The 27,961-nt window shown below is 55.6% G+C and overlaps 1 protein-coding gene across 2 annotated transcripts; it reads right to left on the bottom strand.

The window, feature by feature from the left end:
• Window positions 1-754: 754 nt before the first annotated feature.
• On the bottom strand, window positions 755-27,772 carry LOC118219010 (zinc finger C3H1 domain-containing protein-like). 2 transcript variants are annotated; one of them, XM_035401790.1, is made up of 35 exons: window positions 27,036-27,772; window positions 25,536-25,973; window positions 25,043-25,137; window positions 24,529-24,799; window positions 23,839-24,056; window positions 22,938-23,061; window positions 22,535-22,629; window positions 21,947-22,147; window positions 21,398-21,547; window positions 19,651-19,788; window positions 19,222-19,340; window positions 18,860-18,991; window positions 18,060-18,234; window positions 17,339-17,470; window positions 16,348-16,884; window positions 16,111-16,220; window positions 15,735-15,866; window positions 15,422-15,543; window positions 15,125-15,226; window positions 14,529-14,657; window positions 14,119-14,305; window positions 12,248-12,434; window positions 11,391-11,579; window positions 10,320-10,560; window positions 9,050-9,155; window positions 8,766-8,964; window positions 8,300-8,394; window positions 6,974-7,081; window positions 5,830-5,934; window positions 4,154-4,319; window positions 3,024-3,124; window positions 2,577-2,678; window positions 2,365-2,404; window positions 1,883-1,945; window positions 755-1,761 (listed from the first exon to the last, which is right to left on the bottom strand). In XM_035401790.1, exons 1-35 carry the CDS (start codon window positions 27,586-27,588, stop codon window positions 1,624-1,626), a joined length of 6,000 nt encoding a protein of 1,999 aa, XP_035257681.1. In that variant the 5' UTR covers window positions 27,589-27,772; the 3' UTR covers window positions 755-1,623. The 2 variants fall into 2 exon arrangements, 1 of the variants encoding a protein (XP_035257681.1); XR_004763630.1 differs by having other exon boundaries at window positions 1,676-1,761; window positions 1,883-2,249; window positions 2,290-2,404.
• Window positions 27,773-27,961: the final 189 nt, after the last annotated feature.

The raw sequence follows: 27,961 nt of genomic DNA on the forward strand, positions 1-27,961 counted from the left end.
CAAGCTTCAAAGCCCTCAATAAAACCCACATAAATCCATTATGTGCAATCCCAGCAAACAGGGAGTTCACAGTGACCCAAAAGATTAGCATATAAGTATCACATTTGCACTTATTGAAAATTTGAAAACTATGCAAACCTGGCAGCTTTCAGAGACCGAGCAGACATGCCTATTAGGCAATATCCAGATACTTTTTATTTATTTATTTTTTTAAGAATTTCATGAGTTCATTTTTTTACAGCTCCAGGTTTATAGACTTGGAGGCCAGTGTTGAAGTGAATGTGGGTTGCAGCTGTCTGTAAAGACCGTTACTGATGGCATGTAAGGTTGTGACACAATGCCAGACATTTAAGTGTGCTTAAAATGACTCGTACTGCCACACTAATAACTGCTTCACGACTCAAATCTCTACAAAGGTATAAAGAGGATCACTTCACAAGGATGAGTGTAATCATTTCATTTCCATAAAAATCTAAATGAAGGAATATGCATGAAGGAAATGTGTCACAATTACACAAAATTAAGTAACGTGTTTAAGTACTACGACTCCCTCCTGAATTTTCAGGGATACTGCGATGACTTGAACCTCACAGTGCAAGGCCCACTGCACGGCAAATCCTGCATAACAATGAACAGACAAGACGACAAATTGAATTATATAAAAAATAATTTAATATAAACACATCTCAAAATTTAAATACAAAACAAAAAAACAAAAAAAAAACAGTTGAAAGTTTTTTTTTTGCTTTGATAAATCTTCTTTAGGTACTCTTTAATGGATGTTAAATTTTGACAAAAAACAAGATTGCACAAGGACATTTAATCGGGAGCGGTTTGTGAGTTCTGACGCGTCGCCGGGGCGCTCAGAGTCAGCCCCGCCGCGATTGGCCAGCGGCGCTCTCGCCTTCCAAACATTCGGCAGTCCCGGCAGCAGTGTCTCAAACGCGGCGGCGGCAGCGGCGGCCACCGGAGGGCCAAATAAAATACTTTCTCCCCCTGGCAATCCATCTGTTTATTTGCGATTTTACCGTCTAAAACAAAACGTGAAGGAGCCTGAGCCTTCGCCCCCCCGATACGAAGCAAGGGGGCGGAGCGGGGGAAAAAAAGAGGAGAGCGGCCTAAAAACACGCAAAACGTTAACATCACAGAAAGATGTCACTGGCATTGCACTGGAAACCTCACGTTATAAAACAAAAATCAACGAAAAATTATAAATGACAGTACAAAAAACGAAACAAAAAAAAAAAAACAAACGAAAAAAAAAAAGGAACGGGTAAATTAAAAAAGGAGCAAAGACATCTGTCATTGAGCAGGACCATACTTACGTACGCGGTGCAAGAAGATAAATGCAGCCCAGATACTCAACAATCAGGAGTTCATTTGTCTTCCGGTCACGGCCTTTTCCGGGTTTTCCAAATGACCCTCGTCCGGAGCGAACACTGATTTGGGGAGGGTCTGACAACTTGCCAAGTTTGCCTCTCACACAAGCTAAATTGGGCTGATAAAATTTTTTTTGTTGTTGCATATTTTGCGAAGTGAATTTAAATGTTTTTCAAATTTGAGTTATTAGTTTTTTTTGGGCTGAGGGGTCTTTTGGGGATGACTTAGCTGCAGCTCTAGAGCTCAGCAGTCCTTCCCCTCCGTTCCGGTTGGCCCTAAATTTAACGGTTCATCTAGACTCACTCCGACCTCTTGGCACCTGGCAACAAGTTTTCTCAGTTTGTCAGTTTTACCTCCGTCTGCAGCTTCAAACAGCAGTCGCTGGACGGGAGAGACACAGAGACAGACGGGATAAGTGCTCGCCGGGCCCTGTCTGAAAAGGCAAGCTTTCAAAATTTCCATATTTTAGTTGAAAGAGGGAAGAAAAAAAAAACAAAATTACATCTTTCCACAGAGCGGCACACAGAGGAAGCTTTTGGAGGGCTTGCCGGTAAAGCTGACGCACCTACGAGGACGAGAGAAAAGACAAAAGGAAAAAAAAAAAACGCCAACACGCGGGAGGGGTGAGTTAGAGCAACAAGATAAACGGCAAGACCGGGAAGAGCAAGTCTTCAACAATGTGTGTTCCCGTTCCCCTCTGTGATTAACCACAAACAAGCACAACACATGGACACCAAACACTCCGCACCCCTCACACACCAAACATTCCGCACCCCTCACACACCAACACTTCAGCTTTTTCCCCACTGTCTTACGTTACATTTTCCTGAACACTGAACATGCCCCTGTAAGAAAAAGGTTTATTGAAACTTTAAGGGGCGGGTCACGGAGGAACCCCCCCCCCAAAAAAAGGGGTGAGTGCGGGAGTCCCGGAATCAGTGAGAGGGCGCACTGCGGCGGGACGGGACACTGGCATGCGCTCACCTCGGATCGTCCGTCTAACTCCCTCTCCACCGCGATCGCGCTGCGGGGCAGACAGGCAAACCACGTCAGCACCGGCCTCGGGGCCACACCGCGCCAAAAACATGCAACACAGCGCTGCCTATCTGAAGCAATGAAGGGCCGCGGCCTAGCCTAGCCTAGCCTAGCCTAGCGTAGCCTAGCGCCGCGGCTGCAGACGAGAGGGGGGCACTTACATCTGCCAGTTAGCCAGACAGCCGGGGATGCTGTTACTGAGCATTCGGCTCTGCAGCTTCAGGTGCTGGATGTTCCCCTCCTGCCACTCCTGCTGCAGTAACCTGGGCAACGACAGAGAAGACTAACACTCCAGCCATTACAGAGCGCACAGCTGATTCTACTTATCCAGGTACTGATTGAAGACCATGAGCAGTTCTTTAGCCGAGGTAAAAAATGAGCTGGACTAAAACAAAACAAAAAAAAAAACCTGCACCCACACCGGCTCTTTTCGGATAAGACGGGACACCCCTGCCTCAGAGTGCACAGGGGTCTCTGGCAAAGGGGAGCTTCAGATCTTCTGGGCAGGAATCCAGAACATTCTACATCACACCCAGCACAAAATGGAGACACAAGACAAAGAGGGGAGGGGATGGTTGCTAGGCGGGTGGGGTTGGGGGGGCGGGTACCTTAGTGCCAGCTCAGTGTTGCTGGGCATGACGTATCGCAGCCTCTCCAGGACGGAGGAGTGCTGAGACGGGGGCAGGCAGCCCAGGTAGAAGGATATGACCTGCAGAGCACGGGGCACGTCAGTCAGGGTCAGCATCACCCCCCCCCACCCCCCTCCGGATCCCGTTCACCCCAGCATCCGCTAAAAATCAGCCTGCCGAAACATGAGTCAGCCTGCCTTCCCCGGGCCGGACGCAGCCCTGCGCTTACACACGTGTGAGAGTTTAAGACGTCCCGTCTGCGTTTACCTGATCCCACTCAGCCAAGCGGGGGTAAGACTGAGCCACCCCGATTCACCTCACTGCGTTCCATTTACATAGCCAATCAGGAGACACAGCCCACTGAAGAACACCGTCTCCCGGCTCTGCGTACTGAGCATGTGCGTATATTTGCTTTCACATTCCACCATTTTCCAGAAGCTCAGTTTTGTAACTTTTAAAATAAATGATTTCCCCTAAACCTGGATCAGTTTCCCTCTGTAAAACAGCCCTGGTGCAGCGTGTTCACAAACGGCGCTGTACAAACATAAGGGCCCACCGACTGGCGATTGGTGCATTCACCGTGACTGTGGGAAGGGGTGAAGGGGAGGGAGGGTGAAGGAGAGGGGTGACAGTGGGAAGGGGTGAAGGGGAGGGAGGGTGAAGGAGAGGGGTGACAGTGGGAAGGGGTGAAGGGGAGGGAGGGTGAAGGAGAGGGGTGACAGTGGGAAGGGGGGGAAGGGGAGGGAGGGTGAAGGAGAGGGGTGACAGTGGGAAGGGGTGAAGGGGAGGGAGGGTGAAGGGGAGGGGTGACAGTGGGAAGGGGTGAAGGGGAGGGAGGGTGAAGGAGAGGGGTGACAGTGGGAAGGGGTGAAGGGGAGGGAGGGTGAAGGAGAGGGGTGGCAGTGAGAGGGGTGAAGGGGAGGGAGGGTGAAGGAGAGGGGTGGCAGTGAGAGGGGTGAAGGGGAGGGAGGGTGAAGGAGAGGGGTGACAGTGGGAAGGGGTGAAGGGGAGGGAGGGAGAAGGAGAGGGGTGACAGTGAGAGGGGTGAAGGGGAGGGAGGGTGAAGGAGAGGGGTGACAGTGAGAGGGGTGAAGGGGAGGGAGGGCTACCTTGTTGTGGAAGCTGTAGCAGTTCCAGTACTGGGCGGAGCTGAAGGGGACGGGCAGTCTGCTGGGGGTGGTCACTAGGCAACGCTGCAGCAGGTCGGTGAAGGCGCTCAGGTCGCGCCTCTTGCACTGGGACCCGGCGAGCGCACTACTGGTGAAGAGGAGATAACTGCAGAGAGAAGGGCACGGTTAGACTCCGCCCACCACGCTGCCACGCCCCAGCACGCCAGCACAGGCCACGCCTCCCTCTCCCACACACAGGCTGGAGCACAGCAGCTACACGGGCAGGCATGCCAAAAACCCCCTGTCTGTGTCTCTGTACGGGACAGGGGGAACACAGGGGCTATGTGTCTCTGTATGGGACAGGGGGAACACAGGGGCTGTGTGTCTCTGTATGGGACAGGGGGAACACAGGGGCTGTGTGTGTCTGTATGGGACAGGGGGAACACAGGGGGTCTGTGTCTCTGTACGGGACAGGGGGAACACAGGGGCTGTGTGTGTCTGTATGGGACAGGGGGAACACAGGGGGTCTGTGTCTCTGTACGGGACAGGGGGAACACAGGGGCTGTGTGTCTCTGTATGGGACAGGGGGAACACAGGGGGTCTGTGTCTCTGTACGGGACAGGGGGAACACAGGGGGTCTGTGTCTCTGTACGGGACAGGGGGAACACAGGGGCTGTGTGTCTCTGTATGGGACAGGGGGAACACAGGGGGTCTGTGTCTCTGTACGGGACAGGGGGAACACAGGGGCTGTGTGTGTCTGTACGGGATGGGGGGAACACAGGGGCTATGTGTCTCTGTACGGGACAGGGGGAACACAGGGGCTGTGTGTCTCTGTACGGGATGGGGGGAACACAGGGGCTATGTGTCTCTGTACGGGACAGGGGGAACACAGGGGCTATGTGTGTCTGTATGGGACAGGGGGAACACAGGGGCTATGTGTGTCTGTATGGGACAGGGGGAACACAGGGGCTGTGTGTGTCTGTATGGGACAGGGGGAACACAGGGGCTGTGTGTGTCTCTGTACGGGACAGGGGGAACACAGGGGCCATGTGTCTCTGTACGGGACAGGGGGAACACAGGGGCTGTGTGTGTCTGTACGGGACAGGGGGAACACAGGGGCTATGTGTCTCTGTATGGGACAGGGGGAACACAGGGGCTATGTGTCTCTGTATGGGACAGGGGGAACACAGGGGCTATGTGTCTCTGTATGGGACAGGGGGAACACAGGGGCTATGTGTCTCTGTACGGGACAGGGGGAACACAGGGGCTATGTGTCTCTGTACGGGACAGGGGGAACACAGGGGCTATGTGTCTCTGTATGGGACAGGGGGAACACAGGGGCTATGTGTCTCTGTATGGGACAGGGGGAACACAGGGGCTATGTGTCTCTGTATGGGACAGGGGGAACACAGGGGCTATGTGTCTCTGTACGGGACAGGGGGAACACAGGGGCTATGTGTCTCTGTACGGGACAGGGGGAACACAGGGGCTATGTGTCTCTGTATGGGACAGGGGGAACACAGGGGCTATGTGTCTCTGTACGGGACAGGGGGAACACAGGGGCTATATGTCTCTGTACGGGACAGGGGGAACACAGGGGGTCTGTGTGTCTGTACGGGACAGGGGGAACACAGGGAGTCTGTGTCTCTGTACGGGACGGGGGGCGGTGTACTTACTCCAGCCACAGCCTCTGCACCACGTCGCGCTGCATGACGGTGCCCAGGGCCCTCTCGAAAGCGTCCACCGCCTCGCCCAGGCTGCCGTACAGAGACTGCCACAGGCTGCGGGACAGAGCGCACGCCATCAGGGAGGGTGGTCTGCGCCACAGTTAAGACCCCCACTCTCCTGCAGACACGTTTCCCAGCCTGCAACAGCACTGAGAATCCACACAATCCCCCGCTGCTGCTGCTGCTGTAATCCAATACGCGTCAAGATAAACGTCTGTCATCAAGACGTGCGATCAAACAGAGAGAGACGCGAGCTCAGTCCTGCGCTACACCGGCCTATCAGAGAGCGGCTCCCGCTCCACCACCTACCTGCAGCTGCACTACACCGGCCTATCAGAGAGCGGCTCCCGCTCCACCACCTACCTGCAGCTGCACTACACCGGCCTATCAGAGAGCGGCTCCCGCTCCACCACCTACCTGCAGCTGCACTACACCGGCCTATCAGAGAGCAGGCTCCCGCTCCACCACCTACCTGCAGCTGCACTACACCGGCCTATCAGAGAGCGGCTCCCGCTCCACCACCTACCTGCAGCTGCACTACACCGGCCTATCAGAGAGCGGCTCCCGCTCCACCACCTACCTGCAGCTGCACTACACCGGCCTATCAGAGAGCGGCTCCCGCTCCACCACCTACCTGCAGCTGCACTACACCGGCCTATCAGAGAGCGGCTCCCGCTCCAGCACCTACCTGCAGCTGCACTACACCGTCCTATCAGAGAGCGGCTCCCGCTCCACCACCTACCTGCAGCTGCACTACACCGTCCTATCAGAGAGCGGCTCCCGCTCCACCACCTACCTGCAGCTGCACTACACCGGCCTATCAGAGAGCGGCTCCCGCTCCACCACCTACCTGCAGCTGCACTACACCGTCCTATCAGAGAGCGGCTCCCGCTCCACCACCTACCTGCAGCTGCACCGCCGGCCGCTCGGTGAAAACCCACCCGAGACGTTTCAGGACAGCCGCCTGGCGTAGCCGTACCGGCGCCACGGCGACGATAACGTGAGCCGCGGGCGTGAGAGGTGTGAAGCAGCGGGGGCCGCGGGCCCGGGGCCAGCGCTAACGGGGGCCAGCGCTAACGCGGCGCACACTCACCAGTGCAGCACACACATGTAAGGCATCTGCGCGGTCAGCTGATCCCTCAGCTCTTTTCTGATTGGAGGAGCCTTCAGGGTGCCCTGCACTGGAAAACCCAGGATGTACCTGCCAAGGAAAAGCAGAAACGGTAAAAAAGCACATCACAGAACACATCGGATCCATTTCTCTACTTACAGCCAACTAAAAACTCCTTCAGATTCATGCCAAGCACTATCCCTGAAACACTGCATAAAGGTACACACTGCACACACACAGCCTCTGACCCACACACTGCAGTCCGTCCTCCCCCCATAATGCATCTCCCATAAGGCCATGGGGCATATTCCACTCTGAGGGGCAAATATTTAGGAAATGCACCACTCTGACCTCTCATAAGGGGTAAAAGGTTGCAGGGTTTTTAATTTTGCGGTGTGGTTGAAAGGGTCGTTTGCTGTAGTAAAAACAGAGAGGTATCAGATGAAGGGCTGTGTGTTTTGAACACAGAGCACTCTAACACCCCCCCCCCCCCACCCCCCATCCTGCTGTCCTGAGCCCCAGGGCCCTGGAAGTGTTCATCAGACCCCATCACTCACCCCCCCCCTCCCCTCCACCCCAAACCAACCCCCCCAGGCAACATTTATCCACATTCCCAAAGCCACAGATAACCACCCATCTCCCCGACAACAGATCCACACCGCTCCTCTTTCACAAATACTTCCCTGTGTGGCAGCAAAGCAGGACAAGGGTAAACCGTGTTTAAGGGGGGGGGAACAGCGCGACCTTAGCACGTTAGCTTTGCCCTGCGGCAGTCTTAGCCCTGCACCTACGAGCCAGGCCACAGCCTCACACGTCCCAGCTCTTCGCCCGCTCTTCCTTCCTCACGCCCGTATAAGGAAACTCAGCCAAGAGGGGCGGGGTCAACTTCCCGCTTTCCCAAAAGCTGTCGTCTTAACGGTTTTTTTTATTTTTTATTTGATTTCTTGAACCATGCGCTCGGTGTGCCGTGTTATGGGACGCTTGCGTAGAGGACGGGGGAGCCGGCGGTTTGGCCGTGTGATTCGCGGCTCGCGTCCGTAATCTCCCCGGACGTGGGCCTAAACCCGAGGCTCCCACTCAGTAAACACTCTGGAAGCGCCCCCCTCTCTCTCCCCGCGCGGGGGGGGGGGCTGTTTACTCTAGACGGCCGGTAAAAGCATCAGCACGGCCCGTTTGTTCTAGCGGCGAGCGGCACGGCTTCCTGGCGCCGTGTTTACCCGCGAGCCGCGCGAACGCCAGCGAGGGGACGGGACGCCTTGGGAGGGAGGGGGGGGGGGGGGGCTGCTTTTCTTCCTGTGAGAAACCTACCGCAGCACAAGCACAGGATGCTGCTCCCTCAGCTCGTCCTCGCAGAAAGAGAAAACAAACTCCTTAAAGAGCGGGGCGATGGTGTGGGACTGCTCCTGGGGGGGGGGGGAGACACGGGGGGGGCAGTGGGTTAGAGGATGCTGCCACACACACAATATTTCATTCTGCAATGCAAGGCTTCATTGTCCCAAACACAAAAAAACAACAAAAAAATAACTCTCTCAATGGTATGAAGCCCCATGTGAAAAAATAGTATGCTGAGGTATATAATTTTATACATAAGAATACTCGAAGTATAAGTTCATACAAGTATGCCTAGTATGCCATTTTTTCCACATGGGACAGAGAAGACAGCTGCACCCATTTACACCATTGAAAGCTTCCCTCACAGTACTGGTTTGTCCCAGGTTTACTGTATTTTCGGCTGCTGTTTTGGGGTCCTGCAGGGCTGCGGGGGGGTGTTTACCTGGGACAGGAGGAACTTGCAGGCGTGGTAGAGGATCTGCGCGTTGTGCGGGGTGTTGAGCAGCGCGCTCAGCCACACATTCAGGGCCTTGTCCGGCGTCCCCCCCGCCAGGTGCAGCTCGGCCAGCGCCTCCAGCAGGGGGCAGCAGTCGGGGCAGGGGGCCAGCGCCGCCTCGCACAGCTCCACCGCCGGCTCCAGCCTGCGGGGAGGAAGGGAGTCAGCCCATTGGTCCACACGTGTCACACGGTGGCATTGGGGCCAATGAGAGGGCGGGGGGGCGTTACCTTCCCAGGAGCTGGTGCAGTGCGATCATGTTGGTGTGCAGGGGCAGGCAGGCCAGCGTCCGCTCCCTCAGCGACAGCGTCTCATCTGCACACTGCTGCAGAGCATCTGCAGAACAGCAACACATCAGCACCTCACAGGGACCTCCAGCACCTCACAGGGACCTCCAGCACCTCACACCTCCAGCACCTCACACCTCCAGCACCTCACACCTCACACCTCCAGCACCTCACACCTCACACCTCCAGCTCATCAGCACCTCACAGGCACCTCCAGCACCACAAACCTCCAGAACCTCACACATCCAGCACCACAAACCTCCAGAACCTCACACATCCAGCACAACTACAAGCAGCTTATTTACATTACTGTTCAAAGCAAAGCCCGGGGCATTTTGACCTCACATATTTCAGCTGCTTGATAGCACAGAAGTGCATTCTTTTTCTTTTTTTTTTGTTGTCAAGCATGAAACATCACATTCTTTACAAAGGTAGCATTCACAAGCTACGAAGGACGCAGTCAGTCGGACGATGGAGGCGTTTTGTAAGGAGCACAGCTGTAGAGGCATATTGAGATGTGTGGCGTGTCATGCACTGGTGCTTTTCTCCAGAGTGCCAGCAGAGGGCCGGGTGGCGTGGCGGTTTTGGGGCACCGCTGACCCGCGGCGCTCCGTCTGCAGGCCCCCGCGCCGGCGGTACGGCCGTCCTGTCACGGGCCTGATGGATACCTCGGGGATCAGAGGAGAGCTAATTGGGCAATTAACCCTGGGAGTGCCGGGGGCGTCCCGGGGGCGTCCCGAGGAGCGTTTCAGCAGCCTTCCCACGTTACTCTCGGCAGAGGCGCTGCTCGCCGGCCCCGCCCCTCTGCCCCTCGGTTGACCAATCGTCACCGGGCCTGAGGGCGAACTGGCAGTAGGGTGGGGGGCGGGGGCAGGTCAGGGTCAGTGAGGGTCCTCCATTTGTTATTCTCCATTTCCTGTCTCCCAGTGTCTAGAGGAAGGTCAAATGAAACCATCCTGTTGGGGGGGGCCCACCTGGGCTCCTGGGGCCTGTTAGTCATCCTCAGAGCGGCTTCCTGCCGCAGCACAACACAAACAGGACACGCCCTGGCACAGGGACTCAGGTTCCCCCGCTGAGAGACAGGGGAGCGGGGCGGGGGGGGGACACGGGGAGGGGGGCACGGGGAGGGGGCGGGGGGGGGGACACGGGGAGGGGGCGGGGGGGGGGGGACACGGGGAGGGGGGCAGGATGCCGCTGCATGCTGCTGGCTCACCTCGGAACAGAGCGAGGAGCGCGTCCGGCTGGGTCCGGACGTCCCGCGCCGAGCCCCAGGGCAGCAGGAAGGGCTCGGTGCACACGATGCGGGACGGGTTGGACTGGGCCGGGTCGAACAGGCCCGCGGGCAGGCTGCCAAACTCCAGCAGGTGGATGTAGGACAGCCAGGCCAGGGAGCGATCAGCCACCGTCAGCTGCTCCACCATGCCCTTCTGCTCACTCGATGGCTTCAAGGCACTCTGATGCACACGCGCACACACACACACACACACACACACACACACACACACATACACACACATACGCACACACACAGGCACGAGCACAGGCACAGGCACACACACACACACACACACACATATGCACACACACACACACACACACACACACACACACACACGCATGCACAGGCACAAGCACAGGCACACACACACGCATAAAAAAGCAGAAGCAATGTTAGAGTATGAAAATAAAATGGCTCACATTAAAATATCAAGACTAGACAAAAGTAAATATCATCCCAAGTGTTTCAACATCATATTACACAAACACTATCACTACCAAAGATTTCACAGAGCTATGAATGTTTGGACGTAATATGCGGTTGCTAGGGTACAGTAGTCCATTCATTCAAAATTTTGTCTAGCTGAAAAAATTCACTGCGACAAGCATGTGACAAAAATCACATGGAGTTGGCACATTGCACGCGACCAGCCTGCAACTTAACTGGCGGGTAAGTAAATCTTACATGACAGACAGACTCACGCACAACATCCTGCACCGTACTGAGAAACACATAACATGTGAAATATGTATCAGTGCTAGACAAACACGAGAATCTACCACACAGACACGGGGCAGGAGGAAATGCAATAAGAGAGCAGAGAAGAACATGCAGAACGTTCTAGAAACAGTCAGCAGGTCGTGAAGCGCACCCAGCTTAAAATCTTCAGCAGCAGTACCCAGCCGTGGTCAGAACGTGGCCAATCATGTTAACGCACGTACACCCCGTACGGAAGCGCGTTAAAAGCGTGTCGGACCCAGCATGGGGAGCATAGCGCGGGCTCACCTGCAGAAGGGCCAGGGCGTTCTGCCGCCGGCCAGTGAACAGGCTGAGCTGCACCCTGTACAGCAGGCACTCCAGCAGCTGGAAGGACTGCGGCTCCGAGCAGGCGCCCCCTGCAGCACCCTGCAGGTACTGCAGCATGCGTCCGCAGACAAAGTCCTTGCCTTCGAAGGAGCTCTCAACTGTCAGGTACTGGGGTAGAGAAGGGGGGGGGGGAGGGAGAGAGAGGGAAGGAGGGGTGAGAGAAAGAGAAAGAAGAGGAAGGAGAGAAAGGGGAAGAGGGAGAGAGAGGAGGAGGAGAGAGTAAATGAGTCAAATTAAAATTTCCAAGAAGCTTGCTAAAAGGGGAACAGCCAGGAGAAAGGTGTCTGCGATACTGAAGGAGATTACACACAGGAACACCTGCCACTTTGGCAGACTCCACAGGAGGCCATTTGTGTGTGACCCTCTGGCACGAGAACAATGGGCCCAGAAAACAAGGGAGGTTTTGTCTGAATCTCACTCACACACACACACACACACGCACACGCTCACAAACACAGACACACACACACAGCCACACAAGCAGCAGCTGAAACCCACCCAACCTGTGACAAGCACCAGGCCCAGCAAATAATCTACAGTTCACCTTGGGACAGAGACACCCTACCGCTTACAGTTAACTACAGCACCAACTCAAACTACGGAAGAACACGGCCTTGTGCATTAGTGGGTTTGACCCAGGTGCAGTCTGGGTGACAGAGTGAGCTGGCTGTCTCGGCCGTGCGGTACTTCCTCACACAGCCCCTCTCCCTGGGCCGCAGCCCCCCCCGGACGGCCCCGCCGGGCTGGGACGGGCGAGCGGCGGGCGCTAAAATCACCTTCCACCACACTTGGTAGCTGGGGGCGTGCTCCACGGCCATCTCGCACATCTCCTGCAGCTCCTCCCTCTTCCCGCGGCGGGAGAACAGGGTGAGGTAGTGGCACCACACCTCCGCGTCGCAGCGGTTGTCCTCCAGCGCCCGGGCCAGCGTGTTCAGGGCCGCGTCCAGGCACTCCGCCGCGGAGCTGCGACAATACGGCGGCTTAGCACAACGCTGCTCACATACCCCGCTAATGCTAGCACATACCCTGCTAATGCTGCTCACATGCCCCGCTAATGCTAGCACATACCCTGCTAATGCTGCTCACATGCCCCGCTAATGCTAGCACATACCCTGCTAATGCTGCTCACATGCCCCGCTAATGCTAGCACATACCCTGCTAATGCTGCTCACATGCCCCGCTAATGCTAGCACATACCCTGCTAATGCTGCTCACATGCCCCGCTAATGCTGCTCACATGCCCCGCTAATGCTAGCACACACCCTGCTAGTGTTAGCACTCCTCACCACAACCACACACCCTGCTAATGCTAGCACACAGCCCGCTAATGCTAACACACACCCTGCTAATGTTAGCACACACTCTGATAATGCTAGCACTCCCCACCACACATACCCCACTAAGTCACTAGGGCATATGCAGGATGTGAGCCCAGGACGCTGGGCGCTCACCTCTCCTTCTGGTTGAGGTACTTGTAGGCCAGTGTGATTCACTCACCTCTCCTTCTGGTTGAGGTACTTGTAGGCCAGTGTGATCCACTCACCTCTCCTTCTGGTTGAGGTACTTGTAGGCCAGTCTGATCCACTCACCTCTCCTTCTGGTTGAGGTACTTGTAGGCCAGTGTGATTCACTCACCTCTCCTTCTGGTTGAGGTACTTGTAGGCCAGTGTGATCCACTCACCTCTCCTTCTGGTTGAGGTACTTGTAGGCCAGTCTGATCCACTCACCTCTCCTTCTGGTTGAGGTACTTGTAGGCCAGTCTGATCCACTCACCTCTCCTTCTGGTTGAGGTACTTGTAGGCCAGTCTGATCCACTCACCTCTCCTTCTGGTTGAGGTACTTGTAGGCCAGTGTGATCCACTCACCTCTCCTTCTGGTTGAGGTACTTGTAGGCCAGTCTGATCCACTCACCTCTCCTTCTGGTTGAGGTACTTGTAGGCCAGTGTGATCCACTCACCTCTCCTTCTGGTTGAGGTACTTGTAGGCCAGTGTGATCCACTCACCTCTCCTTCTGGTTGAGGTACTTGTAGGCCAGTCTGATCCACTCACCTCTCCTTCTGGTTGAGGTACTTGTAGGCCAGTGTGATCCACTCACCTCTCCTTCTGGTTGAGGTACTTGTAGGCCAGTCTGATCCACTCACCTCTCCTTCTGGTTGAGGTACTTGTAGGCCAGTCTGATGCACTCACCTCTCCTTCTGGTTGAGGTACTTGTAGGCCAGTGTGATTCACTCACCTCTCCTTCTGGTTGAGGTACTTGTAGGCCAGTCTGATCCACTCACCTCTCCTTCTGGTTGAGGTACTTGTAGGCCAGTGTGATCCACTCACCTCTCCTTCTGGTTGAGGTACTTGTAGGCCAGTGTGATCCACTCACCTCTCCTTCTGGTTGAGGTACTTGTAGGCCAGTGTGATCCACTCACCTCTCCTTCTGGTTGAGGTACTTGTAGGCCAGTCTGATCCACTCACCTCTCCTCCTGGTTGAGGTACTTGTAGGCCAGTCTGATGCACTCACCTCTCCTTCTGGTTGAGGTACTTGTAGGCCAGTCTGATGCACTCACCTCTCCTTCTGGTTGAGGTACTTGTAGGCCAGTCTGATCCACTCACCTCTCCTCCTGGTTGAGGTACTTGTAGGCCAGTCTGATGCACTCACCTCTCCTTCTGGTTGAGGTACTTGTAGGCCAGCTTGATCCAGAGCTGCACGTCCCGCGGGCTCTCCAGCACGCTGGTCTCCAGGTTGGATATGTCGTCCGTCTCGTTGGTGAAGTAGCGCTCGTCGTCCTGCGTGACGCACACATCGAGGGCGGAGCTTTGCCTCCAGAGGGGCTTCGAGCAGCCTTCTGTCAGAGAGAGACCCCGCCCACACTCGTCAGAACATGGCGCTGACCAACGCTACAGCTTAACGCATCACATAGCACAGGGGTCCCTCAATGTTATCCAGAAAGGGAAGGTGTGGGTGCAGTCTTCTGTTACAACCAAGCAGTCAGGCAGCCCCAGTGAAGTGACCCCAGTGAGAGCGGGCACACGCGGGCACACACGGGCATGTGGGCAGAGGCAGCTCACCCTGCTTCTCCAGCCCCAGGCTGTCGGCTGGGTCCTCGTCGCTGCTGTCCCTGCCCGTCTCCGGCTTCGGGTTCCGCGCCGGGCGTGGCCTCCACTTCCTGGCCTCCTTGCAGGTGGTGTGCGGCGGGACTGGGGTGGGGGGCAGAGAAGAGGGTTCTGTCTCTTAGCAACAAACGCCACGACGGCAACAGGAGGAGCAGCAGCTACAGCAGCACCCTGCCGCTCTGTGGAACGGGCCATGTTTTTTCTAAATTTTAATTCAGTGTTCTAGAACTCCACAGTGACTGTTACATCAGCATTAGAATGTTCAGGTAACAATATTCTAATCACATGTTTGTGACCTCACACCTTAGAGGGGTAAACTCAAGGCTGGATTTAACAGAGAGCCATTATAAGGACTCAGGGACAGGAGGGCTGTAGCAGCACTGGGGAGGCTCTGAAGGGAGGGGGAAGAGCGCGGCAGACGATGGCGGGACAGACAGTTTGGGCGGGGCGGGGGCAGGACAGACGGTTTGGGCGGGGCGGGGGAGGGACAGACAGTTTGGGCGGGGCGGGGGCGGGACAGACGGTTTGGGCGGGGCGGGGCGGGCGCTCACCGTGGCCTCGGCTCTCGTTCACTTTGCTCACGAGCAGCACGGCCTTCTGGTCCGTGCCCATGCGGTCCTTATTGGCACCAAACAGCTTGCTCATGTACTTTTCTGAGAGGAACAAAAACAAGAGAAAAACAAAAATAAAGAAAAACGTTCAGGCAGTTCACTGCAGTTCTGCATGCTAACAGACAGGAACGGGACTGCTCACACGCTACTAGGAGGGCATTCACAGCACTGGCCTACAGACGCTCTTAGACACAACAACCTCCCAGCGCTACTGACACACGAGGCGGCAGTACCCACCGGTGGCAACGCTGACTTCCTGGTCGGTGCTGCTCTCGGAGCAGCCGATGAGGGGCAGGCTGTAGGACAGGATGTCCTGGAACAACTGCTTTCCGTTCAAAGTGCAGTTCCTCATGTGCTGCCTGGAAAAACAAGCGTTCGCTGGTAAGAGTGCGGAGAGGGAGGGGGAGGGGGAGAGGGAGAGAGGGAGGGAGAGAGGGAGCGAGCGAGAGGGAGAGCGAGAGCGAGAGGGAGAGGGAGAGAGAGAGAGAGAGGGAGAGAGGAGACGAGGAGGCGCGATGCGGTGGCGTATTCCCGCCCTGGTCTGACTCACCAGGGACAGGCGTCATCGTTGCACGTGCCCGTCAGGTCGAAGCGGCAGAAACACTTTTCCGGCTCGATGATGTTGCTGTAGGACACGGAACTGAGGGACAGTTTCTCCTTGGTGCGGAAATACGGACTGAATCTGTGAGGACAAGATCGCAACGGAAAACTGGCGCTTAGCCACTGTACTTCTGTACTTACGCACTGTACTTCTGTACTTAACCACTGTACTTCTGTGCAGATGTGCAATTCAACATCCTAGTCAGTCCCTATTCCCTTATTACTGACCAAGCTAGACAAGAGGTGTGTGTGTGTGTGTGTGTGTGTGTGTGTGTGTGTTTGTGTGGCTCTGCGTGTGTGTGTGCGAGTGTGTGTGTAAGACAGACCTGTAAGATCTGAAGGCCAGTAGGGGGCTGTGATAGGGTCCGAATGGCACTGGCTTCAGCTCCCCACGAGTCGCTGGCACAGAGAGCAGCTCCACATCCACAGGGATCTCCTGAACAAACACACACACACACACACACACACAGAAACGTATTTAACGGTGGTGGTTCAGGAAGGCTGCAGCAGGATCGATGCCCTGTCCCTCAGGTTCGGACACACGCTCCCTCGCCCACGCTCACCTTCGTGGGCAGCCGGCTCCCCACAGCTCCCCCGGTGGCCAGGAGGCCGCGCTGCATCAGCTGGCCGAGCCGGTCCGACTCCAGGTAGCGCTGGCGCAGGTCCTCCAGGTTGAGCCCCAGCAGCAGCTCGGGCGAGCCGGCGGCGGGCTTGGCGGGTTTCCCGGGCGACACGTCCGGGTGGCGCAGCTTGGGCTTGGTGAAGAAGCCCGACTCGCGGAAGGAGCGGCGGCGCCCCCGCGTGGCGGCGCTGGCGGGGGACAGCTCCTCGGCCTCGGCCTCGGCGTCCTCGCTGGCCAGCGTCAGCTTGTCCTGCGTCAGGTCGTGCAGCGAGGGCTGGGGCAGGGGGAAGGGGGCGGGGCTGGGGGCCGGGGGCGGCGGCGCCCCCCGGTGGCGGAGGGCCTGGGCCTCCTTCAGCAGCTGGATCTTCAGGGCGTACTCCGACTCCAGCTGCTGCAGCCGCTGCTTCTGGGCGATGAGCGCGGCGAAGTGCTGCTCCGACGTGCGGGGAGAGCCGTCCAATCGCTGCAGCTTCCTGGGCTGAGGAGGGCACAACACACGCTACATGTGAAACACGCCAACAGCATGCAGTACACGCTAACAACACGCATTACATGCTACATGTGAAAACACACTAACAGTACGCAGTACACACTAACAACACGCAGTACACGCTACATGTGAAAACACGCTAACAGTATGCATTACATGCTACATGCTAACAACACGCATTACATGCTACACACTAACAACACGCATTACATGCTACATGTGAAACACGCTACCAGTATGCAGTACACGCTAACAACACGCATTACATGCTACATGCTAACAACACACATTACATGCTACATGTGAAAACGCTAACCTCAGCTAACTGCCGTACAAACTCACACCAACAGAACAAGCGCAGTGTAAAGAAATCATTGGTCCATCACTCTCCAAAATGTTTTAGAGCTAGCGGTGAAAGGAATGAGATGGCGGTGGTTCTCACAGTGAAGTGGGCGGGGTCATTCCTGCGCTTGACTCCGCCTCTCCCCGCCACCGCCCGCGCCTGGGCGAGGTCCTTCTCCAGCTTCAGCGCCTGGTGCTTCTTCACCGACACGCGGTGCTGCACCCGGTGGACCTGCGATCAGAGTGTGCAAGCGCGCACTGACCAATCAGAAACTAGTGCACAAATTTACAGACCTATTAAATAACGGTGTGCAAACAGCCAGCCAATCACAGCACAATGCGTGGACACAGACACGTGTGAGCATACTGCAAGGGAGGGGAGCTGTACTGTGTGTGTGTGAGTTGACTCAGGGCAGGAAGTGAAATGGCAGTGAATGACACGCCTCACAGAAACAGGAAGGAAGGTCACGCTACACTGACTGACAGATGGGCTGGAATCAGTCTGCATGGCCTCATTCACAGGGTCTGAATGGACCCTGACCCACAGAACAGCAGGGAGGTGTGTGTGTATGGGTGTGTGTGCGCTCGCGTATGTGTGTCCGTTTCGGCTTAAAATATTTCATTTTCCGTTGGTTCCCCGGAGCCGAGGACAGCAGGAAGTGGAGCCGTTTATTTGGGGTAATGGTAGCTGAAATAACTCTGTCTGATTTACGCCCCGGCTCGCTCCACACACACACACACACACACGCTCACGCTCACGCTCACGCTCACGCTCACGCTCACACTCACACTCACACACACACACACACACACACACCAACCTGCTCCTCCAGCTTCTTTAAGAGCAGCCGGTTGGCGCCGGCGATCTTCTCCGACGCCAGGAGCTGCTCCTTCAGCTTGGCGGCTTTGGCCTCGGCCGCGCGCAGCGACTCCCGCTTCCGCTGCTCCTGCTGGAGGAGGTGCTTGAGGAGGACCTCGTCTTTCTGCAGCAGGTTCCTGGGAGTCGGGGGGAGGAGGAGGAGGAGGAGATAAACACACGGTGAAGGTGCCGGTCGAGGCCCGTCCCCTCCCGTTCGCCACGCCGCGCCGCTCTCCGAGCCCGCTCGGCATTGTGGGATACCCAATCGGGCCCGGGGTGGGGGGGAAGTCCCGGGCCTGATTTTACAGTGGGAGAGAGCGCCTGAGAGCTCCTGCTGAACCAAATGACATCAACACAGCCCGCCCCAAAATAAACACAAGCAGACCTGCTGCATACACTGCTAATCTGCCTTTCAACCGCACACACGCAGACACACGCAGACACACTCTCTCACACACACACACACACACACGTGCAAGCTCACACACACACACACACACTGCTAATCTGCCTTTCAACCGCACACACGCAGACACATGCAGACACACGCTCACACACTCTCTCTCACACACACACACGCAAGCTCACACACACACACACACACTCTCTCACACACACACACACACACACACACACACACACACACGCTCACACACACTCTCTCTCACTGCTAATCTGCCTTTCAACCGCACACACACAGACACATGCAGACACACTCTCTCTCACACACACACACACACAAGCTCACACACACGCACTCACTTGTGTTTGGCCAGCTTGTTCTCCGCCTCGGTGACCTGTAGCTGAGCAGCGGCTCTCCCCGCCGTGTCCACCTCAGACTCGGGCGGAGCCTGGCGGGAGGCGTCCGGCCTCAGCACGCGCTGCTTCTCCCTGCTGCAAGACAGACACACAGACACAGACACACAGACAGAGACACAGACTGCCGTCAGCTCCAGCTCCCAGTGCCCTGACAACCCAACTCCACGTGACTGTCAGGTTTACTCCACCTAATCCAGTACTGTCAGAGGGACTGCAGAGAAACAGTCACAGCCGTAGAGCTGCTATGTGTCTGTACACCAGTCAGAGAGCCCAGGAGTGTGCAGCGGGCGGGTCTGAATGATTACCTGGCGATTTCCTCCTTCAAGCGCCGGTACTCCATCTTCTTGGCATCGGGAAGCGCCTCGGGCGTCCTGATTGGGTTATTCTCCTTCTCTGAAGCAGAGCTGCCCTTGGGTTTGGCAGCCTGTGAGAGCAGACCGCGGTGTGTTAGGTTGCACTGTACTGAACCTGGGGTTTGGGGAGGGGACACTGAACAGGACTCTGGGGTTTAGAAAGGGACACTGAACGGGGCTCTGGGGTTTTGGGGAGGGGACACTGGACGGGGCTCTGGGGTTTTGGGGAGGGGACACTGGACGGGGCTCTGGGGTTTGGGGAGGGGACACTGGACGGGGCTCTGGGGTTTTGGGGAGGGGACACTGGACGGGGCTCCGGGGTTTAGAAAGGAACACTGGACAGGGCTCTGGGGTTTTGGGGAGGGGACGTTATGGACTCACCTCCGCTGTTCTCCGGGCCTCCTTGATCATGAACTCCAGGCCTCCGAAGGCCATGCGGGCGGGGCTGGGGGCGTCGCCCTCAGAGTCGCTGTCATCGGAGCCGTTCAGCCGCACCACCACCGACTTGTGCCTGGGGAGCTGAGGAGACCAGGCAGCAATAAGCCACAAGCTGCCAACGATGTCACTTCCTGTGATTGAGGATAACAGCTGCCACTGACGCCTCTTCTTAATACAAAACCGAATATGAACAAGCACAAGACACTGCGAGAGCTGTCACTACCCATCACCCAGTATAATAAACCACTACTGATGCTGATTCCTGTAATGAACACAAAGTGGCAGTGATGTCACTTCCCCCCGCAGGCCCAGAGGCGCGCGCGTGTGCCAGCGTGGCTCTCCCGCGGCTGGTTTCCCCGCTGCGCCAGACGAGCGTCGCTGTCCGTTCACGGCCGCGCCGCCTCTAATCCCTATCCTCTGCCTGGCGGGAATGTAAACACCGGCGTATTATTAGCTACAGGCGCGCGCTCGCCATAAACAACTCACCCGGAAAAACGCACAGACCAATCTCAGCATGCTAGGTCTCAGAATATTTTGGGGCTGCCAAATGCACTCAGCCAGTCTTTTCAAAATAAATATGGCGTCTAAAGGGACTAGAAGCGGCAGCCAGAGAACCTCCCGCGAGGGGTTTTGGGATTAAAATTAGCAATGCGAACCTGGCAACCCCCCCCCCCCTCCAAATCTCTCACCAGGACAGGTCTCCAGAGCCCTCCCCCACGGGGAGCCCACCCCCCTCCCCGAAAAACAGCCCGCGGGCGGCCAGGCCGGGCCCCGGACCTCACAGTGGGGACCTCACGCCACGCCGCCGCGGCCCCGCCCGCGTCTCACGGGCAAAAAAAAAAGACCAATAAACAAACGGACAAAATTTCCAGCTTCCCGCCCGTAGGGGACGCGGTTGCCCGCAGCAACCCAGAAACACCCAGAGCACCGTTTGGGCTCGTCGGGGGCGAAGGGGGGGGGGAGTTGGGGGAAACAGCCTTCTGAAGTCGAACATTCGCCGCCGCCGTCTTTCCTCCCCTTCCCCCCCCCCCCTTCCGACCGTTAGAGGACAGAGACGGCGGACTGCGCTTAATATAGCCCGCGGCGGCTAAATAAAGACGGGGACGAACACAAAGGCTTCCCTGTTTACGGGAGGAGCAGCGCAGCGTAGCGCAGGGAGCGGTTCACCCAGTCACAGCGCGTCTGCAGCTCTGAGCGCACTTTCCCCGCCGCGGCCCAGCTGCGGTCGAACTCACAGCTCCAGAAATGAGAGGAATTCAGAGAGCTGCCCATTAACAGTGAGCGTGGGCACATTTAAATCTCTGTTTCATTCGCCCATCATACAATGTTCATTCACTGTTAAACTGAAGTGCTGCTGTAGTAGCTACAGAGCTATTTAAAAAGTATAGTCTTCAAAGCCGCTGACGTATCCCAATGCACTCCTAGACTTCCACCGTTAAACAATACTAAACGACAATAAATTAATACAATCGGACTGCTGCAAATGTTAAATCTACACACCTGCGACACTAAATTAAGCACAGTTAACCACAGTAAATACACCATGATTCTCATCTCGCTATTAGAGCTTATGCTACAGCCTCAAACGTGCTGTGAAGTGGTGAAGCCCATCTCTTTTCGACGGCACAAGCTGTGAACGGGCCGACTCAATCGAGGCTGGAGCGGGGTCCGGCGCGGACGCGGAACGTACCACCAGCGGAGGGCGAGGGGGGGGATGTCCTCGGCTGAACTTGGTGCTGGCAGCTCGTGACGTGGGCAGGGCGGCGAGGGCACCCCTGGGCACCACCGGGGCGGCTGCGCTGGCCGGGGGGGAGGGAGGGGCGCTGTTGCTGGAGGTGTCCTGCGAGAAAAAAAAACCAAAAAAACCAACGGGGGGGGAGGGGGTTGGGACTTTCCATCAACCTGAAAAGCACAGATGCATATCCACTCACAGGAAACACACAGCACCCCAGAGAAGAGACTGTAAATCCAGAGGATCCTCAGCTCTCCTGGGACCCAGCAAGGCCAACACCTACCCAGCATCTACCCAGCAGAGCAGGGATGCTCAACCCAGGCCTTCCAGCCCAGCAGTGCTGCTGCTGCTGGCTTTCATTACCCCCAACCAATCAGCACTGATTTAAGCCAGCGGAGTTACACCTCTGGCCAATCAGTACCATTAATTGATCAGATAACATTAACATCAATAGCGGTGCCTGACGGACAGCAGGAAGCCCCGCCCCTCTCGCAGTGTCACACGTACCTCGGGCCTGAAGGCTCGCTTGCTGGCCAGGGACTTGAGCAGCTCCTCCCTCAGCAGCATCTCCTCCTCCTCCTCTTCGTCGGCGAACGGGGGCTTGGGGGGCATCTCGGGCTCGTCCGGCGGGAGGGGGGGCAGGGGCGGGGGAGGCGCCCCCGGGGACGGGCCCACGGACAGGGGGTCCGGGAAACACTGAGCCGGGGCCTGGGGGCGGGACCGGGAGAGGACAGGTCTACTTCAGTAAGGTTACGGGCCGTCAATCAAACAGCCCTGTCTAAAAAAAGGGCGGAGCTACACCGGTGGGTCATCCCAGGTCATGTGACCCACACCCCTCAGGGACCCAGCCTGGAGCCCACTGCTCCACAGCCGATCCCAAACCCGCCCCGCCCGTGGCCCATGTGAAACACATCCAAAGGCGTTCAGTTACAGAATCGTGTTCAGAAACGCATTAGAGAGACGGCAAGTCACTACCCAGCGCAGCGTGTAGCTTCATGTATTGATGCGTGTGTAAAGGATGCAGAGTGCAGTGAAGTAGGGTGACTGTGTAAACCGCAGAAGGCACAGAGCGTAGACTGGTTAGCGCGTACGTACCAGGCTGAGTGGGGGAGAGTCCGTGGGGAAGGGGTGCGTCGGGGGGATGAATGGCGGAGCGTCGATGCCGAGGGCGTCACGCACTGGGGACGAAGCTGCTCAAAGACAGGCGAAGAAAGACGCACTTCCTCACGCACTAACCATGTGCAGCTACAGACAACAGAGCTCATCACACCCAGACAAAAGCGCTAACATTTACACCACACTCACACACTGGACATGAACACATGAACACTGCCTAATGCTGCAGCTTTTCCCTTAGTGCTAATGGAAAAGAGCACACACACAGATATATATATACACACACACACATAGATATATATACACACACACACACACACACACACACACACACACACACAGGCGTGACCCTGCAGACTGCAGACTGGAGTGGCTCCTTTACCTGGCGAGCTGGCCTCGCTGTCCGTGTCCATGGCAACCTCATCGTAGTTGTCGTACTGGTAGAGGTTCCCGGACGTGTCCAGGCCTTGCTTGCCCAGGGACTTCCTGTGCTCCGTGTCCACGGACTGTGACAGAAAACAGCTTATGAGCACCGCTACATCCATCCAGCCCCGAGCGCTCGGCAGGCTAGCTACCATCTGAGCCCGGTGCTGAGGACGCTGCCGCTAGCAACGCCTCCCATCTCCACGGAGACCGCGTTTGCCATGGCACAGGACCACTGGGACTCCCTCCCTGCTACTGGCTGCCTGCATGTCCCGCCTCCCGCTGAACACACCTTCCCTGCTATCGGGGGGAGTTTACGCAGTCCCCCCGAGGGCCTGCTCACTTAGCAGCGTTCACACCCTGCCTTAGCGTCCGCCGTTCAGGAGCTCAGCACATAACGTGCGCTCGTTTATATCGATAAGGCTCTGGGGAAGTCACCGAAACGCCAGCGCTTGTGTTCTGGTTCCCGCTGTGAACTCCACTGAGTGTAATTTTAGACGAGCTGTAGGGCTTGTTCAGTTCGGTCTCCTGTTCTTTGATGTCGTTACATATTTGGTTTATTGCTGGAGGCCATAACTGCAGGTGCGCTTCGTTCAAATGAAGCACAGGCTGTTGTCTGGCACGTTATGACTGATTTACCCACATTTGGGTTTGAACAGTCATATCCACTTTGAAATGTGCCGCATAAGGTCTGGGGTTGCAGTTAAGTATTTGTAAATTTTACGACAGAGCGCTTTGCTGTCAAACGCACACAGAGCGATCAGCCACTCTGACGCTGATCCAACAGTGTGTGGGACATCCGAAAAAAGCCTGTCCCCCCCCCAGACTACCGCCCCAGAGAGCCCCGCCCGCCGACTCACCTTGCTGCGGGAGCGTCTCTTGCCCCCCACCAGCTTCATGAAGCGGTTGTACTGCTCGTCCTGGTTGGACAGGTCCCGGATCTTACGGATCTCGTCCTCCCTCTTCCTCCTCTCCTCCTCCTCCTCCTGCTGCAGCCGCTGCTCCTCCTGCTCCTTCTGGTGCTGCAGCTTCCAGGTGCGCAGCTGCTGCTTGCGCCACGCCTGTTTGGCCACTGAACCTGAGAGTGGGGCGAGGCAGGGGGGGTGAGGAGGTTCACAGAAATAGGGTGTATCAGACTGCAGGTGGAGCAGTGTGGCGTATCAGAGTGCAGGGGGAGCAGTGTGCTGTATCAGAGTGCAGGGGGAGCAGTGTGCTGTATCAGACTGCAGGTGGAGCAGTGTGCTGTATCAGAGTGCAGGGGGAGCAGTGTGCTGTATCAGACTGCAGGTGGAGCAGTGTGCTGTATCAGAGTGCAGGTGGAGCAGTGCGCTGTATCAGAGTGCAGGTGGAGCAGTGCGCTGTATCACAGTGCAGGTGGAGCAGTGTGCTGTATCAGACAGTAGGCGGGTAACTGTACAATGACGCACTAAGGTACAGGAACACAAGCTGCAGCCTCACCCCAAGCTCTGGCTGCACAAACCTATCAAACCACATTCCGGCGTTTCTGCCAAACCAAACAGCCAGACAGGCAGTCACAGGGCAGCCCTCACCTGGACTGATGTTCTTCTTGCCTGGGTGGGTCTTGGGCACGCTCTTCCCCCTCTCCTGGGGGGCCTTCAGCCCTGGTCTGGCCTTCTCTGGCCCGGCTTTGGGCCCCACGCCGCCCTTCTCCGGCGCGGGCTTGGCCTTGGTGATCTTCTCCTTGCTCTCCTTCATCACCTGCTGCTCCTTCTGCTGCCACTTCTTACTGGCCGACTGCAGGGCCAGGAGGCGGAGCTGCAGCTCTGACAGCTCGTCATCCTCGTCCTTCCCCCGCCCCGCCTGGAAACACAACATCACACAAACTGTTAGCCTATAAATTACTATTTATTTTTTTGGTCAATTTGATTAAAAATAAGCTGTACTGGAAAATACTAGTAATGCTGGTTTCCTTGTGTAGAAATTACCGTAAGTGATCAATTTGGCGTTTCTTCATTAGGAGAGGGTCCCTGGTTCCACCTCATCACTGAACAGAAATGAAAGATACTCACTGTGAAAGAGCGTCTTTCACATGCACACACTCACCTTCACAAGTGGGACATCGGACTTGCTGCTTACGCAGGATATATTTGACAAGTCCAAATCCGCCTCCTCCTCATCGTCCTCATCTTCATCTTCAACTAGAAACAAAATAAAAATCCACAGCCAAAATTAGTGAGTTAAATATGATGTCCCCGCATGCACAATGGTGAACAGACAGCGGCTCTCAGGAGTGGTGAACTGCCTTTCCTGACCAGCTAAAGCATGGAGGCCTGTTTCCATTCACCAGCACCTTAAGCAACCAGAATCCAAACAGTGGCTGAACAATGCTTTTCCCCCCCACAGCCCAGCTTAAGAGTTATCCCAAATTTCATTTACATTCAGGCACCTGGCAGACGACATAGTGCCATGACAGAGCAGTATTTTATGTATGTGCAAATGAGCGTGCCACGCCCAGCGTGACCCCGTGCCACAGAAACATGGCCGCACTGGGCCGTCAGCGAGCGCAGGGGCATGCTGCGTGTATACTGTACCGCACCTTGTGTAGTGGCTGCGAGAGCCGGTGGAGGCGTGGCCTCTGGGCTCCCGTCCGCGTCCGTAGCGGGTTTCTGGTTCATGGCGTCCCTCTCGGCCGGGGTCAGGAGCTTCTGCCTCAGCGGCTTCAGATTGAAGGCCTGGAAAGCCTTCTTCTCCGCCTTCTCCGGATCCGGGGGGGCCTCGCCCGCGGCCTCCCCCTGAACACTGTCCGACTCCAATACCTGTTCAGTCTTAACACCTCCAGGGCCCTCCGTCTCCTTGGGAGGGGAGTCCGCTTTGGGGTCCAGCGCCATCCGTTCCTCCTTGCGAATACATTCCAGCTCCAGCTGGATCTGCTTGTACTTCATGAGCAGGTCCTCGAAGCTCTCGTCAACACCGTTCTCGGTTTTGGCAGAGTTATACATGGGTTTTCTTACCTGATTCCTCCCGAAAAGCTTCTCTGAGGTCAGGAGTAAAGGACTGTGACGTTATCCTTGTTGACATTTACACGCAGTCAATTTGGCGAAGGACAAATGACCTGGAATCTGATCTCCGCTGAATTTATTAATTTAAATACAGGTAAATAAGGCAAATTCAAACAAAGGTAGGCAAATGACTCCATCGTGTGGTAACTTACAGAACTGCAGTTCCGGTCCAGAAGTTACAGTTCATACGTATTTCGGACTAAAGATCTATTTTGATCAATACAGAAGCTACCCTCTATTTCAGTCCGTCCTTAAACCAGAATTAATTTAGAATTAATTTAGTTATTTCTTAATAACAAATGGAAGTAAACGCTGTTTTAAGCGTCCACTGTTAGGTAGCAATGACAGCCAGGAACTGTAAATGACTAAGCTGGTGACATGTAGCCACCCAGCAAACGGTAGCTACTAACATCCCATATTAGGTTATACACTTTACTCAGTTGTGCTTTCAATATTAATAGAAAATGACAAATTTACCTAAGATAATTACCATTAACAAAATCTGACGCAATAGGCATGACAATGTATCGCAGTAGGTAGCCAGTGAGCTATCCAACTTTTGAATACGTGTCAACATGTTAGCTAGCTAGGGAACCAGATGGCTAATTGTCAACACTACCTAGCTAGTAGCTACGTCTAGGTACTTGATAAACGTTTGAATATGTTTTAGGTAGCTATGCAAGTCACTGACCAAAAAGCAGCAACATGTTGTTAACGTATTAGGAAATACGTTTACGGCAGGTGTATAACTCTGGTCTTTGAGTCCTACTGTTAGCTAATGTAAGCTACAATAATGTCAGCAAGCTTACGTTGGCGGACAAGGGGATTTCTGCGCACGTTAGCAAGCTAGCTAGCTCGCTACTAGCTACCAGCCACTCAAGCAGCTACTCTCAACGATTGCTCAATAGTCACAGACCAGAATGTCTCAGCACGTTTGAAGGGCGATGCCAACATACAGTGACAGACACATATACAATGTTGCTTCATGCTAAACTCGAGGGTCTGATGGCCACTTAGCCCGTAATGGCAAAGGATACGTTTTCGTGAAGGGGACTCCTTTCGATTCCCATGATTTTCCCCGAAAGCAAACCGGCCCGGTGGCGGCCTTCCAGTCCCTCTCCCTCCCCCACCTTCCCCCCAACCTACTCTTCCCCAACCACCGCGACTCTCGTGTGGTTTCCCTCGGTACCTTAGTCTACCAAGAGCCGTGTGGCTGCGCTCCCAAAAAGAGGACCGAGGGCCAGTGTCACAGTGCTGTCCTGAAAGCGGCCGGTCGGGTCCGCTCGGGCCACCTGGCTGTCTGTGTCCTGGGGGGAAGGGTGGGTGCGGGTGAGGTCCGCGATTGAACGGCATTTTTAATCGAAAATCCTGACCTGGCGGGGCTCCCATCATCGAGGGCAACGACCTCGCCGAGGGCTTTGCTTTCCGTGCACATCGTACTGAAGTGCTTGTGGCGCTACTCGTAGTAGTAACGTTAGGCCTCCTATCCCACGGCAACAACAGCTTTTCATCGGTGTCATCGTCGCATATCTCTCCGTCTTCAAGCTCCCCTTCTTCTCTAGGAGACTGGCCACTCGAATTTAACTCCATTACTATCGAAGTCTGTACAGATTTTAGTTAGACGACCTCTCGTGTGTCTTCAGTTTCTTGGTTTGAACAATCAATCATTCGACGTTAATACGTTATTTTCGGTCCTGTTTTAGTCGTACTTCAACACCTCCAAGCAGCTTGCTGAATATCCTTTTCCTTTCCAGTCAAGCTTACGTAGTCAAGATATCGCGATACTCTACAGTCCGCTATGTAAGAACAACGTGATTTCATAATTTAACTCTTTCAACTCCGTAAAATATGTTAATTTACTTTCTGAACGATAGGGGGTGTCCGTCTTTAGGTCCAAAAAATAAAAATAAAAATTAGCCGGATCTTTCTTTTGTCCCGGTGTGGATCAGCTCTCAATTCAGTC

Source organism: Anguilla anguilla, chromosome 19, assembly GCF_013347855.1.
Source record: "Anguilla anguilla isolate fAngAng1 chromosome 19, fAngAng1.pri, whole genome shotgun sequence".
NCBI classification, from domain to species: domain Eukaryota; kingdom Metazoa; phylum Chordata; class Actinopteri; order Anguilliformes; family Anguillidae; genus Anguilla; species Anguilla anguilla.

Bases quoted from the DNA above. Each gene is read 5' to 3' on its own strand.
- LOC118219010 (XM_035401790.1), bottom strand. From the start codon at position 27,588: ATGGAGTTAAATTCGAGTGGCCAGTCTCCTAGAGAAGAAGGGGAGCTT. The intron at 22,148-22,534 runs GTACGTACGCGC...TCCCGCCCCCAG, and splicing joins ACTCTCCCCCACTCAGCCTG to GCCCCGGCTCAGTGTTTCCC. The intron at 17,471-18,059 runs GTTGGTGTGTGT...CTCTGATCGCAG, and splicing joins TAAAGAAGCTGGAGGAGCAG to GTCCACCGGGTGCAGCACCG.